Source organism: Salmo salar, chromosome 27 (genome assembly GCF_965601325.2).
Source record: "Salmo salar chromosome 27, fSalSal1, whole genome shotgun sequence".
In the NCBI taxonomy this organism is placed as follows: domain Eukaryota; kingdom Metazoa; phylum Chordata; class Actinopteri; order Salmoniformes; family Salmonidae; genus Salmo; species Salmo salar.
The window spans coordinates 37,294,754-37,313,747 of NC_138317.1; the positions used below are offsets into that span (position 1 = coordinate 37,294,754).

The 18,994-nt window shown below is 41.9% G+C and overlaps 1 protein-coding gene across 1 annotated transcript in view; it reads right to left on the reverse strand.

Moving 5' to 3' along the window:
* Positions 1–18,994, reverse strand: part of csmd1a (CUB and Sushi multiple domains 1a) — a 161,558-nt gene that overhangs the window by 141,804 nt on the left and 760 nt on the right. The window contains exon 2 of the mRNA XM_082970274.1: positions 2,090–2,284. Within this exon, the coding sequence (XP_082826400.1) occupies positions 2,090–2,284 (195 nt within the window). The remainder of the gene's footprint in view (positions 1–2,089; positions 2,285–18,994) is intronic.

The following is an 18,994-nucleotide window of genomic DNA, read 5'->3' on the forward strand; positions in this document are numbered from 1 at the left end:
TCCGCTATGCTGATGGTGTGTGTGTTCCTCTATGCTGATGGTGTGTGTGTGTTCCTCTATGCTGATGGTGTGTGTGTGTTCCTCTATGCTGATGGTGTGTGTGTTCCTCTATGCTGATGATGTGTGTGTGTTGCTCTATGCTGATGGTGTGTGTGTGTTGCTCTATGCTGATGGTGTGTGTGTGTTCCTCTATGCTGATGGTGTGTGTGTGTTCCTCTATGCTGATGGTGTGTGTGTGTTCCTCTATGCTGATGGTGTGTGTGTTCCTCTATGCTGATGGTGTGTGTGTGTTGCTCTATGCTGATGGTGTGTGTGTGTTGCTCTATGCTGATGGTGTGTGTGTTCCTCTATGCTGATGGTGTGTGTGTGTTCCTCTATGCTGATGGTGTGTGGGTGTGTGTGTTCCTCTATGCTGATGGTGTGTGTGTGTGTGTGTTCCTCTATGCTGATGGTGTGTGTGTTCCTCTATGCTGATGGTGTGTGTGTGTTCCTCTAAGCTGATGGTGTGTGTGTTCCTCTATGCTGATGGTGTGTGTGTGTTCCTCTATGTGATGGTGTGTGTGTTGCCTCTATGCTGATGGTGTGTGTGTTCCTCTATGCTGATGGTGTGTGTGTGTTCCTCTATGCTTGATGGTGTGTGTGTGTTCCTCTATGCTGATGGTGTGTGTGTTCCTCTATGCTGATGGTGTGTGTGTGTTCCTCTATGCTGATGGTGTGTGTGTTCCTCTATGCTGATGGTGTGTGTGTTCCTCTATGCTGATGGTGTGTGTGTTCCTCTATGCTGATGGTGTGTGTGTGTGTGTGTTCCTCTATGCTGATGGTGTGTGTGTGTGTGTGTTCCTCTATGCTGATGGTGTGTGTGTGTTCCTCTATGCTGATGGTGTGTGTGTTCCTCTATGCTGATGGTGTGTGTGTTCCTCTATGCTGATGGTGTGTGTGTGTTCCTCTATGCTGATGGTGTGTGTGTGTTGCTCTATGCTGATGGTGTGTGTGTGTTCCTCTATGCTGATGGTGTGTGTGTGTGTGTTGTTCTATGCTGATGGTGTGTGTGTGTGTTGCTCTATGCTGATGGTGTGTGTGTGTGTGTGTGTGTTGCTCTATGCTGATGGTGTGTGTGTGTTGCTCTATGCTGATGATGTGTGTGTGTTGCTCTATGCTGATGGTGTGTGTGTGTTGCTCTATGCTGATGGTGTGTGTGTGTGTTGCTCTATGCTGATGGTGTGTGTGTGTTGCTCTATGCTGATGGTGTGTGTGTGTTGCTCTATGCTGATGGTGTGTGTGTGTTGCTCTATGCTGATGGTGTGTGTGTGTGTGTGTGCTGCTCTATGCTGATGGTGTGTGTGTGTGTGTGTGTGTGTTGCTCTATGCTGATAGGGTGTAAGGGTTCATGAATAACTGTCCCCAGCTCTTGTGAAAAAAGATCCTGTCAGTTCACGTCCGCAGAGGAGACAGCGTTGGCCTTTGTCTCTCCTGGGAAAATAGGTAACATGTTCTGTAGATGCTGCTCTCAAATATCAGTTGTCACATACTGGAATATGTTGTCAATTAATCATCCACTTTCAGTTAGTGATGAATTGTTGCTATTTAAACACTCATAAACAATCCGACTAACTATTCAGAAGTAAGGATAATGTAGAAGGTCAGAGCACTCGCTTATGGTGTGCAAAACCCTGGCGTACACCACCATCATACACCTGTACTTTATGTACTCATGTACTCTCTCTCTATCTCTGTCCTCTGTCCTCTGTCCTCTCTCTCTTCTCTCTCTCTCTCTCTCTCTCTCTCTCACACACACATACACCCACATACAGTTTCACAGATGTACACAAAACTCAAACACATTCGGAGAAATCTGTCACACATCTGCCATACAAACACCGTACCATCTCCACAGACACACTCCCAGCATGCAGCTGTCACCAACACTGTGTTACACACACATACACACACACACACACACACACACACACACACACACACACACACACACACACACACACACACACACACACACACACACACACACACACACACACACACACACACACACACACACACACACACACAGGGCCAGGGCATGGACACTCACCTCTGCAGATGGGCACAGGGAAGTCCCACACGGCGCCTTTCTCCGCGTTGGTGACACAGGTTAGCTGTGGGTGCCCGTCCAGGACGTACCCGGTCACACAGCTGTAGCGAATCTGGTCTCCCACGTTAAAGCGTGTCCCGACCAGGATGCCTTTGGGTGGAACCCCAGGGTTTCCACAGGCACTGATCTGCAGTTCTGACGGGGAGAACAGGGAAGAGGGAGACAGCTGTTATGCTTTGTTACTACATCTAAGACAGAGAATATGGAAGAGGGAGACAGCCGTTTTGCTTTGTTACAACATCTAAGACAGAGAATATGGAAGAGGGAGACAGCCGTTATGCTTTGTTACAACATCTAAGACAGAAAAGAGGGAGGAGGGAGACAGCTGTTAAGTTAGGCATGACGTCAGGCATGTAAAGTAGCCCATTGTGTAAGAAAATCATCCTGATTGGTTTTCTCTCTCTGCCTCTCTCTCTCTCTCTTTCTCTCTCTCTCGCTCTCTCTCGCTCTCTCTCTCGCTCTGCTTCTCTCTTTCATTTCTAGAATTGTATTAAGAAATACAAATAGAAACTCAACTCAGCATCAAGACAGTCAGAAAACTTTAGCGCTCCCTCACCGCCAGTACATGCAGTTCAGTACTGCATTGCATTCACATGGAACTTGCCTGCGCATGTGAAGGTAAGGACACAGTGGGTGGGTTGAGTTCAGCTTCAGCTTCATGCTGGGAGAGCAAGATAAGATAACCATATACTGGCTGAGACATGTGCAGTATCTGAGTGAATGAAAGAGCCAAAAAGAGAGAGAGGATGCTGTAACGGAGGAAAATATATAGTTGAGTGAAAAAGAGAGTCAGAGAGAGAGATTCAGAGAGAGAGAGAAAGATTGAGAACAAGTGAGTGAGAAAGATAGAAAGTGAGTGAGAGAGATAGAGATTCAGAGAGAGAGAGAAAGATTGAGAACAAGTGAGTGAGAAAGATAGAAAGTGAGTGAGAGAGATAGATAGAGCGAGAGAAAAGAGAGAAAGATTGAGAACGAGTGAGTGAGAAAGATAGAAAGTGAGTGAGAGAGATAGATAGAGCGAGAGAAAAGAGAGAATGATTGAGAACGAGTGAGTGAGAAAGATAGAAAGTGAGTGAGAGAGATAGATAGAGCGAGAGAAAAGAGAGAAAGATTGAGAACGAGTGAGTGAGAAAGATAGAAAGTGAGTGAGAGAGATAGATAGAGCGAGAGAAAAGAGAGAAAGGGCCACAACAGAAGACCATTAAAAGTGTAGCCATCCCATCACTGGTTACTCCCCTTGTATTCCAACCATAGAGTGTGTCAACCAGCCAACAAATGCTCAGGCAAACTGTTCTCAGTTGATTCACTGGAGAATGACTGGTAAAAGTGTGTCTGTCCACGGATGGAGTATATTATCTTCAAATCATTCAGAGCATATTTATTCCTCTGGTCCGTGGTTTAGAGCAAGGCTTTGGGGCAAAGGGGAAGTGTGTCAGGCTACCAGGGGGATGGAAGATCTAACCGCTACATAGTCTACTGTAGATTAGTATTTTTATGTAACACACACACACACACACACACACACACACACACACACACACACACGTTCTTGTACGCACACACACACACACACGTTCTTGTACGCACAGACACACACAGACACACACACACACACACACACGTTCTTGTACGCACACACACACACACACACATACACACACACTGCAGACAAGCTCAGCTAGCTGAGGGACACACATGAGGTTACGAATACGCATGTCTGCAGGTATCAGTCAACTTTGTTCATTTAAAACTGCTAATTACCTGGGTGCTGATGTTGTAAAATAGCCTGAATGAAAACAGAGTCATTGGGCTGACAGCCAGTGTGTGTTTCTTCCCTTTAACAACGGGAGATCATCATCAGTCCCATAGACCTAGAGAGCGGGTGTGTGTGTCGGTGTGTGTGCGTGTGTGTGTCGGTGTATGTGCGTGTGTTGGCTTGGGTGGTGGATAGGCTCAAGAGCTCATGGGCAGGAGATAATGATTGAACACACTTTCCCTCCTATTGTGACCTCTGACCTCTGTTTTATCAGAATGACTACCACTAGCTAGGTTTCCATCAAATTGGCGACAGATTTTCATGTGAATATTCAAAACTGCATAAAAACAATATGCGTATTTTCCCATCAGAGATGTGTTTCCATCAACTTGACTTGTTGTGGACAAAAGGCTGTGCGTGATGACGTAGTGCACATAAAAATATATTTTGCAGTGAAATTCCCATGTACCGAATACATTTTTTAAGTTGAATGGGTTTCCATTGCTTTTTCCAATCTACTGTTGGTTTTCTCACAAAAATACTCTGGTTTTGGCACGTGGCTTTAGTCAACAGCTCGCAGATACAGTGCTGGTATAGCCTGCAGGAGATTATTATGGACAAAATATTTGTCAAACGGCAGCCAAGCATCAATGATAATGTCACCAGAACAAGACACTCAGTATTTATTGGAAAGGAGCTTTTTTTACATTTTCTTTCATCTTTATTTAACAAGGTAAGATGGTGAGAACAAGTTCTCATTTACAAGTTTGACCTGGCCAAGATAAAGCAAAGCACTTCGACAGAAACAACAACACAGAGTTACATGGAATAAACAAGCGTACAGTCAACACTATAAAAAGAAAAAGTCAATATACAGTGTGTGCAAATGGCATGAGGAGGTAAGGCAATAAATAGGCCATAGTAGCAAAGTAATTACAATTTAGAAGATTAACACTGGAGTGATAGATGAGCAGATGATGATGAGCAGATGATGGTGTGTAAGTAGTGATACTGGTGTGCAAAAGAGCAGCAAAGTAAATAAAAACAATATGGGGATGAGGTAGGTAGATTGGGTGGGCTATTTACAGATGGACTATGTACAGCTGCTCAGATAGCTGACGTTTAAAGTTAGTGAGGGAAATGTAAGTCTCCAGCTTCAGCGATTTTTGCAATTCGTTTCAGTCACTGGCAGCAGAGAACTGGAAGGAAAGGTGGCCAAAGGAGGTGTTGGCTTTGGGGATGACCAGTGAGAGCATGAAGCTCTTCATCTTGCACTTTCACAACCCTGTGAAGTTCATCATAACTTATTTTATGTGTAGCCTAATGAACTGCATGGTTTTCTGACGAGTCGTAGAGGGAAGATGTCATTGTGTGACTCCAAGTTTATTCCGATACGATGGTTCCACTGACATTTCTCGCATAATTAATTTTGGCGATACAAAAATATCTCATCTTGTCTAGCCTATTTTCTTTTGTTGGCATTTGGAAAGTTTACCGACAAATGTTCTGTTTCCATTAGGCCTGTTGTGACATTTTCTATCAAAAAGGTGGGATGGAAACCTGGTTATTGTCTACTAGGATTATTGATATCATGGTTCTGAATGACTACCATTGTCTACTAGGATTATTGATATCATGGTTCAGCAGAACATGGACAAGAACCCTGTGAAGGCTATCAGTTAGTCATTGTTTTGATAGAGCCATAGGTCCATGGGAGTCACAGGGATATCAATGGAGAAAAAAAAGATACTGACACAAAGTGAGAGAGAGAGAGAGACCTACCTGGAGGTGACTGCATTCCCTCCCCCATATGCCCCCCTAGACACAACAACAACAACATAACCAAAAACAGTGGGTCACAACGCCTGGAGCTCTGTCGCACGCTAGGCATGTACAAAGTCAATGATAGGCTTCGAGGGGACTCTTGCGGTAGGAACGCCAATATGTCATCTCTTGCAGTAGTACTGTAGACTACTTTATCACTGACCTCAACCCAGAGTCTCTCAGAGCGTTCACAGTCAGCCCACTGACACCCCTATCAGACCACAGCAAAATCACAGTCTACGGTACTTGAACAGAGCAATACTCAATCATGAGGCATCAAAGCCAAAGGAACTGAATAATATTAAGAAATACTATAGAATGAAGGAAAGTAGTGTGGAAACCTACCAAAAACAATTAGGCAACAACAAATTCAATTCCCTTTAGACAACTTCCTGGACAAAATGTTTCACTGTCATAGTGAAGGTGTAAACTTGGCAGTATAAAACCTAAACAGTATGACCTCTCAGCTTCCCTATCAAATCAAAAACATTTAAGCAGAAAACCTAAGAATATTAACTAAAATGACAAATTGTTTGATGAAGAATGCAAAAATCTAAGAAAGACATTGAGAAAACTATCCAACCAAAAACATAGAGGCCCAGAAAACATGAGTCTACGCCTTCACTATGGTGAATCACTAAAACAATACAGAAATAGACTACGGAAAAAGAAAGAACAGCATGTCAGAAATCAACTCAATGTAATGGAAGAATTCATAGAATTTAACCACTTCAGAGAAATTTGGAAAAAACGAAACAAACAAAAAAACACAGTTATATCTTTCCAAAACGGAGATACATAGATAAACAACTTCTCCAATCTTTTTGGCCCCATAACAAATAACAAAACAGCAGATCATTAACAGCAGACTCATACATTTCCTCAGCGAAAACAACATACTGAGCAAATGTCAAATTGGCTTTTTACCAAATTACTGTACAACAGATCACTTATTCACCCTGCACACCCTAATTGATAAACAAACAAACAAACAAACAAACTACAGCAATGGCAAAGTTTCCTCATGATTTGTTGATTTCAAAAAAGCTTTTGACTCAATTTGAGTCTGCTATAGAAATTCATGGAAAGTGGTGTTGGGGGAAAAACATATAAAATTATAAAATGCAAACAACAAATGTGCAGTTAAAATTGGCAAAAAACACACACATTTCTTTCCAAACGGCCGTGGAGTCAGACAGGGACGCAGCTTAAGCCCCACCCTCTTCAACATACAGAACAAGTCAAAAAATTGGACACACCTACTCATTCAAGGGTTTTTCTTTATTTGACTATTTTCTACATTGTAGAATAATAGTGAAGACATCAAAACTATGAAATAAAACATATGGAATCATGTAGTAACCAAAAAAAGTGTTAAACAAATCAAAATATGTTTCATATTTGAGATTCTTCAAAGCAGCCACCCTTTGATTTGATGACAGCTTTGCTCACTCTTGGCATTATCTCAACCAGCTTCATGAGGTAGTCACCTGGAATGCATTTCAATTAAAAGGTGTGCCTTCTTAAAAGTTAATTTGTGGAATTTCTTTCCTTCTTAATGTGTTTGGGCCAGTTAGTTGTGTTGTGACAAGGTAGGGGGGTATACAGAAGATAGCCCTATTTGATAAAGTTCATATTATGGCAAGAACAGCTAAAATAAGAAAAGATAAATGACAGTCCATCAATATTTAAGACATGTAGGTCAGTCAATCTGGAAAATGTCAAGGACTGAAAGTTTCTTAAAGTGCAGTCGCAAAAACCATCAAGTGCTATGATGAAACTGGCTCTCATGAGGACCGCCACAGGAAAGGAAGACCCAGAGTTACCTCTGCTGCAAAGGATAAGTTGATTAGAGTTACCAGACTCAGAAATTGCAGCCAAAATAAATTATTCTCAGAGTTCAAGTAACAGACACATTTCAACATCAACTGTTCAGAGGAGACTGTTTTAATCAAGCCTTCATGGTTGAATTGCTTCAAAGAAACTACTACAAAATGACACCAATAAGAAGAAGAGTCTTGGAAATGTGTCCTTTTGTCTGATGAGTCCAAATTTGAGATTTGTGGTTCCATCCACCGTGTCTTTGTGAGACGCAGAGTAAGTGAATGGATGATCTCTGCATATGTGCTTCCATCCATGAAGCATGGAGGAGGAGAAGTGAGGGTATGGGGGTGCTTTGCTGGTGACACTGTCTGTGATTTATTTAGAATTCAAGGCACACGCAACCAGCATGGCTACCATAGCATGCAGCGATACGCCATCCCATTTGGTTTGCGCTTAGTGGGACAATAATTTGTTTTTCAACAGGACAATGATCCAACACCCCTACAGGCTGTGTAAGGGGTATTTGACCAAGAAGGAGAGTGATGGAGTACTGCATCTGACTACCTGGCCTCCACAATCACTCGACCTTAACCCAATTGAGATGGTTTGCGATGAGTGAAGGATAAGCAGCCAACAAGTGCTCAGAATATGTGTGCACTCCTTCAAGACTGTTGTAAAAGCATTCCAGGTGAAGCTGGTTGAGAGAATGCCAAGAGTGTGCAAAGCTGTCATCAAGGCAAAGGGTGGCTACTTTGAAGAATCTAAAATCTCAAATATATTTTGATTTGTTAAACACTTTTTTTGGTTACTACATGATTCTATTTTCTACATGTGTTATTTCATAGTTTTGATGTCTTCACTATTATTGAACAATGTAGAAAATAGTACAAATAAAGAAAAACCCTTGAATGAGTAGGTGTGTCCAAACTTTTGACTGGTACTGTATATATCAATGAATTGGCGAGGGCACTAGAACAGTCTGCAGTACCCGGCCTCACCCTACAAGAATCTGAAGTCAAATGTATACTGTTTGCTAATGGTCTGGTGCTTCTGTCCCCAACCAAGGAGGGCCTACAGCAGCACCTAGATATTCTGGAAAGATTCTGCAAGACTTTGGCCCTGACAGTAAATCTCAGTAAGACAAAAATAATGGGATTCCAAAAAAGGTCCAGTTGCCAGGACCACAAATACAAATTAGATACCGTTGCCCTAGAGCACACAGAAAACTATACATACCTCGGCCTACACATCTGCTCCGCAGGTAACTTCCATAAAGCTCTGATTGATCTGAGAGACCCAAGAAGGGCATTCTATGCCATCAAAAATAACATAACATTTGACATACCAATTAGGATCTGGCTAAAAATACTTGAATCAGTTATAGAACGCATTGCTCTGGTTGTGAGGTCTGGGGTCCGCTCACCAACCAAGAATTCACAAAATGGGACAAACACAAAATTGAGACTCTACATTCAGAATTCTGCAAAAACATCCTTCATGTACAACGTAGAACACCAAATAATGCATGTAGAGCAGAGTTACCCGCTAATTATCAAAATCCCAAAAAGATCTGTTAAATTCTACAACGACCTAAAAGGAAGCGATTCCCAAACCTTCCATAACAAAGCCATCATCTACAGAGAGATGAACCAGTAGAAGAGTCCCCTAAGCAAGCTGTTCCTAGGGCTCTGTTCACAAACACAAACAGATCCCACAGAGCCCCAGGACAACAACACAATTAGACCCAACCAAATCATGAGAAAACAAAAAGATAATTACTTGGAAAGAATTAACAAAAAAACTGAGCAAACTGGAATGCTATTTGGCCCTAAACAGAGAGTACACAGTGGCAGAATACCTGACCACTGTGACTGACCCAAACTTAAGGAAAGCTTTGACTATGTACAGACATAGTGAGCAGAGCCTTGCTATTGAGAGAGGACGCCATAGGCAGACCTGGCTCTCAAGAGAAGTCAGGCTGTGTGCACACTGCCCACAGAATGAGGTGGAAACTGAGCTGCACTTCCTAACCTCCTGCCAAATGTATGACCATATTAGAGACACATATTTCCCTCAGATTACACAGATCTACAAAGAATTTGAAAACAAATCCAATTTTGATAAACTCCCATATTTATTGGGTGACATTTCACTTTCTTTGGTAATGTGAACATATTTTATGCATGCCAATAATAAATCCCTTTGAATTTAATTGAATTTTGAAAGAGAGCTAGAGAGAGAGCGAGAGAGAGATCAAGAGAGAGAGCTAGAGAGAGCAAGAGCGCAAGAGAGAGAGAGAAAAGAGAGAGAGAGAGAGAGCAAGAGAGAGAGCTAGAGAGAGCTAGAGAGAGCTAGAGAGAGAGAGCAAGAGAGAGCAAGAGAGAGAGCAAGAGAGAGAGATAGAGAGAGAGAGCGAGAGAGAGCGCGAGAGAGACAGAAAGAGAAAGCAAGAGAGAGAGAGAGAGCTAGAGAGAGAGAGGGAGTATATTTCACTTTTGTTTATTATCTAGTTCACTTGCTTTGGCAATGTTAACATATGTTTCCTATGCCAATAAAGCCCTTAAACTGAATTGAATTGAGAGTGAGAGATTTGTGACCTGTTGCCACAACAAAAGTGCAACAAGTGAAGGGCAAACACCATTGTAAATACAACCCATATTTATGTTTATTTATTTTCCCTCTTGTACTTTAACTATTTGCACATCGTTACAACAATATATATAGACATAATGACATTTGAAATGTCTCTATTCCTTTGGAACTTTTGTGAGTGTAATGTTTACTGTTCATTTTATTGTTTATTTTTCACTTTTGTTTATTATCTATTTCACTTACTTTGGCAATGTAAACATATGATTCCCATGCCAATAAAGCCCTTAAATTGAAAATTGAAATTAAGAGAGAACAAAGGAGCCTGAAATCTTGGACCGTGAACAAGCGTACAGTCCTCCTCTAGCTCTGTGAACAAGTTAGTGATGCAGTTAGTTCCTTTAATCCACCATAGAAAAACCTAACACTTAAAGAAAAACTTCAGGTGTGATTCAGTAAAGGTCACACATTTCCACTGTAATCTGGGTAGATAAACTAGCGTGACAAACAGACGTGCCTGAGAACTTCAACAACGGCCCTGCCTCACCTCTAACTACTCACTGTGTGTGTGTGTGTGACAGAGAGATGTGCCTCAGAGCTATTTAAATTAGAAGAAATACAGTTGTCTTTGTTTTTATTATATAAAATACTGTATGTCCCTGAAAATGTGCTTAATATGTACACTACCGGTCAAACGTTTTAGAACACCTACTCATTTAAGTGTTTTTCTTTATTTTTACTATTTTCTACATTATAGAATAATAGTAAAGACATCAAAACTATGAAATAACACTTATGGAATCATGTAGTAACCCAAAAAGTATTAAACAACTCAAAATATATTTTATATTTGAGATTCTTCAAATAGCCACCCCTTGCCTTGATGACAGCTTTGCACACTCTTGGCATTCTCTCAACAAGCTTCACCTGGAAAAGCTTTTCCAACAGTCTTGAAAGAGTTCCCACATGCTGAGCACTTGTTGGGTGCTTTTCCTTTACTCTGCGGTCTGACTCATCCCAAACCATCTCAATTCGGTTGAGGTCAGAGGATTGTGGAGGCCAGGTCATCTGATGCAGCACTCCATCACTCTCCTTCTTGGTAAAATAGCCCTTACACAGCCTGGAGGTGTGTTGGGTCATTGTCCTGTTGAAAAAAAAAATGATAGTCCCACTAAGCCCAAACCAGATAGGATGGCGTATCGCTTCAGAATGCTGTGGTAACCATGCTGGTTAAGTGTGCTTTGAATTGTAAAAAAATCACAGACAGTGTCACCAGCAAAGCATCCCCACACCATAACACCTCCTCCTCCATGCTTCACTGTGGGAAATACACATGCAGGGATCATCCGTTCACCCACACCGCGTCTCACAAAGACACAGCGATTGGAACCAAAAATCTAGACAGATTTCCACCGGTCTAATGTCCATTGCTCGTGTTTCTTGGTCCAAGCAAGTCTCTTCTTCTTAATGGTGTCCTTTAGTAGTGGTTTCTTTGCAGCAAATTGACCATGAAGGCCTGATTCACACAGTCTCCTCTGAACAGTTGATGTTGAGATGTGTGTGTTACTTGAACTCTGTGAAGCATTTATTTAGGCTGCAATTTCTGAGGCTGGTAACTCTCATGAACTTATCCTCTGCAGCACAAGTAACTCTGGGTCTTCCATTTCTGTGGCGGTCCTCATGAGAGCCAGTTTCATCATAGTGCTTGGTGGTTTTTGCAACTGCACTTGAAAAACTTTCAAAGTTCTTGAGATTTTCCGGATTAACCTGTTAGGGCTAGGGGGCAGTATTTGCACGGCTGGATAAAAAGATTTACCCGATTTAATCTGGTTACTAATCCTACCCAGTAACTAGAATATGCATATACTTATTATATATGGATAGAAAACACTCTAAAGTTTCTAAAACTGTTTGAATGGTGTCTGTGAGTATAACAGAACTCATTTGGCAGGCAAAACCCTGAGACATTTTCTGACAGGAAGTGGATACCTGATGTGTTGTATTACCTTTAAACCTATGCCATTGAAAAACACAGGGGCTGAGGAATATTTTGGCACTTCCTATTGCTTCCACTAGATGTCACCAGCCTTTACAAAGTGTTTTGAGTCTTCTGGAGGGAGATCTGACCGAACAAGAGCCATGGAACGATGATGGCCCATTAGACACCTGGCGCGCGAGTTCATGTTGGGTACCCTCGTTCCAATACGTTATAAAATAGAATGCATTCGTCCACCTTGAATATTATTCATGTTCTGGTTAAAAAAGGCCCTAATGATTTATGCTATACAACGTTTGACATGTTTGAACGAACGTAAATATATTTTTTCCCCTCGTTCATGACGAGAAGTCCGGCTGGCTTAGATCATGTGCTAACAAGACGGAGATTTTTGGACATAAATGATGAGCTTTTTTGAACAAAACTACATTCGTTATGGACCTGTGATACCTGGAAGTGACATCTGATGAAGAGAATCAAAGGTAATGGATTATTTACATAGTATTTTCGATTTTAGATCTCCCCAACATGACGTCTAGTCTGTATCGCAACGCGTATTTTTCTGGGCGCAGTGCTCAGATTATTGCAAAGTGTGATTTCCAGTAAGGTTATTTTTAAATCTGGCAAGTTGATTGCGTTCAAGAGATGTAAATCTATAATTCTTTAAATGACAATATAATATTTTACCAATGTTTTGTAATTTTAATTATTTAATTTGTGGTGTTGACTTGACTGCCGGTTATTGGAGGGAAACGATTTCCTCAACATCAATGCCATAGTAAAACGCTGTTTTTGGATATAAATATGAACTTGATAGAACTAAAAATGCATGCATTGTCTAACATAATGTCCTAGGAGTGTCATCTGATGGAGATTGTAAAAGGTTAGTGCATCATTTTAGCTGGTTTTATGGTTTTGGTGACCCTGTCTTTGACTTGACAAAACATTACACACAACTCTTGTAAATGTACTGTCCTAACATACTCTAAATTTATGCTTTCGCCGTAAAACCTTTTTGAAATCGTAAAACGTGGTTAGATTAAGGAGATGTTTATCTTTCAAAGGGTGTAAAATAGTTGTATGTTTGAAAAATTTGAATTTTGACATTTATTTGGATTCAAATTTGCCGCTCTTGAAATGCACCTGCTGTTGATGGAGTGCACCACGGGTGGCACGCTAGCGTCCCACCTAGCCCATAGAGGTTAAGAAGGCACACCTGTTAATTGAAATGCATTCCAGGTGACTACCTCATGAATCTGGTTGAGAGAATACCAAGAGTGTGCAAAGCTGTCATCAAGGCAAAGGGTGGCTATTTGAAGAATGTCAAATATTCAATATATTTTGATTTGTTAAACACTTTTTTGGTTACTACATGATTCCATATGTGTTATTTCATAGTTTTGATGTCTTCACTGTTATTCTACAATGTAGAAAATAGTAAAATAAAGAAAAACCCTTGAATGAGCAGGTGTTCTAAAACGTTTGACCGGTAGTGTATATTTACATATTTGATGAGTGTTGGGGGACTGTCCGTTCTAGCATGAGGAAGTAAGGAGACATGTCCACTAGTTACCCCAACTACAAAGTCAAAATTGGCTATATTGTAAAAATTCATGAAAACAAACAATTTGCTTTTTGTTCTGAATTTAAGGTTAGGGTTAGGCATAAGGTTAGCAGTGTGGTAATGGTGAGGGTTAAGGTTGGGATTAAGGTTGGGGCTAAGGTTACGTTTTAGGTTCAAAATCACATTTTAAAAAGAGAAAATAGTAACGCCCTAACCTTCTCTATCACTATACCCGTGGGCTGCCTGGGAGTCACTGAAAAGCAAAATGTATGTGAAGCAACTTGCCAAACCGCTGAAGCTTGCTAAAATTGAGAATTTACGGGAAAAGTCCACTGTAGTTTCATCTCCTAGACCTATCTCCAAATGTAAAATTAATGAGGACACCGAGATTCAGTGAGCTTTCAGCCAAGGTAGAAAACACGATGTAGAGATGTATCATCTATGGCAGAACTATTCATGTGAATACTGCCTCCAGCGAAAAGCAAAGTTTTCTTTACATTAAGAACCGGACAGTTTTAGAGCTCAACCCAGAGAAGGAGAAGTCTGGGCCTGAACTACTCAGCACTTTGAAAATTGTAAACTACCAGAAATGTTTGCCTTTAAATGACCATATTATTGTCAGAATTGTCCATGAAATGTACTAAGACAAAACCATAAAGTACATTCAAGCCTATTTCAGCATTTCATGCATTGCTCGTTGACATTTCGGCAACGGCGGAAGGAATCAAAAGGGACCTTGGATTAAAGCAACGGTCAAGCAGTAATAATCATTGTAAAACAAAGACCTTCATGGTGCCCATGGTGTTCTAAAAAGGCAAATCAGACAACTTTCTCCCGCTTTCTTGACTGGCCTGCCTGGCCTGCCTGCCTTGTCCCACTGGGCAAAAACAGATTAAATCAACATTGTTTCCATGTCATTTCAACCCCAAAATCCAATGTAATAACGTTGAATAAACGTGAGAAAACTGATTGGATTTGCAAAAAAGACATCAGCGTAAGGAAATTCCATATTTTCTTGACCCAATGTTTATTAAGCTAAATCCAATGACATGGTGACAGTTTTTGTTGATTTCACGATAAATTCAGGCTAGATGACAACTCAACCAAATGTAAATCAAAACTAGATGTTGAACTGGCGTCTGCCCAGTGGGGGCATGGCTACAGTAGCTGGAGTGCCAGAGATTCAACCTTGGGGTTGATTGTGTTTCGAAGCGAGTTGGAACTTTAGCAGCCAAATTACCTTCCCTTCTCTGGAGTATGCTTATCTGAAGAGTGCTAGCTCCAACCTCCTGGTAATCCATCTCCATTTTACTGCCACAGTTCTACTATCTGACAGGCCGATAGGCGGCCAGTAGACCCAGGACTTGGCCAGGACTCTCCCTCCGCCTGCGGTGACATAGAGGCTATTTTCCTCAATATTCCGTCCGGTCCAGACTGCTGGCTAATACAAGGTCTATTGATTGCATTTGTAAACTTGGATGTACTTTGGAGTGCGTTTTCGTAAAACCCTTAACGTGTTCCAGAGAGGTTTTAGCTGCTTTGCGGTTCTGACTGCTCCGCTGCAGTCTTGGCAACCACCCAACCACAGAGTGAGAGAAGAAAACTAATGGAAACAATGTCCAACTATAGATTAAACTAAAATCTGGAATAAGTAATTGGATGCATCCCAAAGTACACAATAGGGACTAGGGTGCCATTCGGGATGCTAGAAGCAGTCTAGTGTATGTATGTAAAATATGCTCAGATTGAGATATGAACCCTCCAGAAACAATGAGGCATAGTATTCTGTAGAATCCCAGGATCTAAAGAAGACATACAAGAGAACATGATCTTTCTGAGTGCGGTACAGGACATACAATATGACCAGGAATACGTCACAATCCGTTAGGTATGGTTGTAAAGATATTGGCCTGTCACCCTTACAATTCAATAAGGCTTCACTTTGAATAATGCAGAAAAGCTGTAAAATATAGCATACATTTGAGATAAAGGACATCTGGAAACAGGAGTGTAATAATAGTACATGACTGAGGTTTAACTCCAGTGATTTATGTGGAACACAATGACTGTCACCGCTGTGGTCTGAAATGGAATGCCCAGTGCATCCTGGGAAGCATGAGAAGCCAAGAGAGGAGGACACCAGAGGCAAGGCAACACAAACCTTTACTATGAGTCCACTAGACTATTTTCTTTCCAACCCAGTCTGGGCTATGGTGTTAACATTTGCATTTGCATTCTGTTGCACACACACACACACACACACACACACACACACACACACACACACACACACACACACACACACACACACACACACACACACACACACACACACACACACACACACACACACACACACACACACACACACACACACACACACACACACACACAAGTTGACGAAGGTTCTTCACACAATCCTTGGGCTCTCTCCCTAACGCTGTCTCCCAAGTCAGAGGGTACCTCCATCTCTATCTAACCCTGTCTCCCCAGTCAGGGTGAACCCCATCTCTCTCTAACCCTGTCTCCCCAGTCAGAGGGTACCCCATCTCTCTCTAACGCTGTCTCCCCAGTCAGAGGGTACCCCCATCTCTCTCTAACCCTGTCTCCCCAGTCAGAGGGTACCCCCATCTCTCTCTAACCCTGTCTCCCCAGTCAGGGTGAACCCCATCTCTCTCTAACCCTGTCTCCCCAGTCAGAGGGTACCCCCATCTCTCTCTAACCCTGTCTCCCCAGTCAGAGGGTACACCATCTCTCTCTAACCCTGTCTCCCCAGTCAGAGGGGACCCCATCTCTCTCTAACCCTGTCTCCCTAGTCAGAGGGTACCCCCATCTCTCTCTAACCCCGTCTCCCCAGTCAGAGGGTACCCCCACCTCTCTCTAACCCCGTCTCCCCAGTCAGAGGGTACCCCCATCTCTCTCTAACCCCGTCTCCCCAGTCAGGGTGAACCCCATCTCTCTCTAACCCCGTCTCCCCAGTCAGAGGGTGCCCCCATCTCTCTCTAACCCCGTCTCCCCAGTCAGAGGGTACCCCCATCTCTCTCTAACCCTGTCTCCCCAGTCAGGGTGAACCCCATCTCTCTCTAACCCCGTCTCCCCAGTCAGGGTGAACCCCATATCTCTCTAACCCTGTCTCCCCAGTCAGGGTGAACCCCATCTCTCTCTAACCCTGTCTCCCCAGTCAGAGGGGACCCCCATCTCTGCTACCTCCCTGTCTCCCCAGTCCGAGGGGAACCACATAATTCCTACCTCCCTGCAAACTTGACACTGCAAACTGGGAGATTGGAAAGAAGAAGAAGAAGAAGAAGAAGAAGAAGAAGGAGGCACTTTGAGTTTTCCCCCCAAAAAACAAGTCTGTTGTGAATTTGGTATTTTGGTGATGACTCATATCAGGAGGTAATAGTAAATATGCCCTGAAAAAAGCAGATCCTATCCACACTATACCCTATATAATGCACTACTTTTAACCAGAGCCCTATGGGCCCTGGTCAAAAGCAATGTATCACATAGGGAATAGGGTTCCATTTGAGATGCAGTCTACTATAGTTGACAATGTATCATCCTCTGCTGTCCTCTGGTAGGGTTGTAATGTTTTTTGAAATAACTAGTGCTGAGCGATTAATGATTTTTTTCTAGGTCAGTTTGTTCTCGGTTCAATTTAAAAAAAATAATAATGGTTTTCGATTTCAAAATGAAATAATGACATTAAAATTGCTTTTTATGGATATTCCAAAGCCCAAAATAGTGAACATTCAATTGCCAAAACATTGAAAATATAACATTTTCTGTCAGGTTGACATAGTCTTGCCTGCTCCCGCTCTCCCTGTCTGGCGCTCGAGGGCGACAGGCTGCCCTTCATTACGCACACCACTCACCATCATTACGCGCATCTGCGCAATACTGGACTCACCTGGACCCCATTACTTTGTTGATTACCCCCTCTATATCTGTTCCCTGTGTCAGCATTGATGTCATTATTTTTCCCCTGTCTAGATGCTGTTCCTGTTCTCTTTCATGGCCGTTGTTTATTAAATGTTAATTCCCTGTACCTGCTTCTCATAGACATCAATAGAAAAATGGGAAAGTTTTATTAATTTTACTTTCTTTATTTTTATTTGATGTCTACCTAATTTGATGTCAACAGTGCTCAGGCAGTAGCATCCAGCCAGCCAGACAACGTTATCTCTGTACTCCCCATACTGTACTGTCTTTAGTCATCCTATTTAGCTAGCCTGGCTAAGCATGGTGCAGAGCTGTCTGACAAAGTCATTTTACTAGTTCTTCAAAGTAGATCAGGCATACTTCCAAGAACTGTGTCTATCACTCTCTCTAGTCATTGTGTTGTGTACATTCCCCTCTTATGAGGTCTGTGTGTATCTAACCTATCGTAGCAGGCGTAAAAAGTGTATCAATCTCTGTCTGAGCCGGGAAAAAAAGGAGCAATGGATTATGGTCATTGCAGTTAATTACCACGTTTCTGCACTGAACTACGTTGAATATTTCCTTAATGAAAACTCCCTTCAGTCCCGCATCACAAATAGTTATTGAGTTGATTTCTCCCGTGAATTATTTGATTTCTCTCCAGAGAAACGGCTCGCTGGACTCACAAAAAAAATGAAATAAATGAAATTCAAAATAATTGAACCGACCTCGGTCAATTAGTTTTTTAATAACCAAGAAAAAAACGAAATGTTGGTTAATCGCTCAGCACTAGAAATGACCTAATTTAGATCAATCTTACTACAGTATTATACTACAATCTAGTTTCAGATAGGACTGGCACTGACGGAAAGAGTCAGATACAATGGCTGATATCAAACTAAAGGGTATCTCTCGGATGTCTAAGCATGATGGAATGGTACATACGCAGGACACATTGTTTAGTTGCTGTGCCTGTATGTGTCTGTGTGTGTGTGTGTGTGTGTGTGTTACACACACTGATCCCTCAACTCCTATCACTACAGCTAAAAGCATCACCTTACACACTGATCCCTCAACTCCTATCACTACAGCTAAAAGCATCACCTTACACACTCTGATCACTCAACTCCTATAATTACAGCTAAAACCATCACCTTACATACTCTGATCACTCAACTCCTATCATTACAGCTAAAACCACCGCCTTACACACTGATCCCTCAACTCCTATCATTACAGCTAAAACCATCACCTTACACACTGATCACTCAACTCCTATCACTACAGCTAAAAGCATTGCCTTACATACTCTGATCACTCAACTCCTATCATTACAGCTAAAACCATCGCCTTACACACTCTGATCACTCA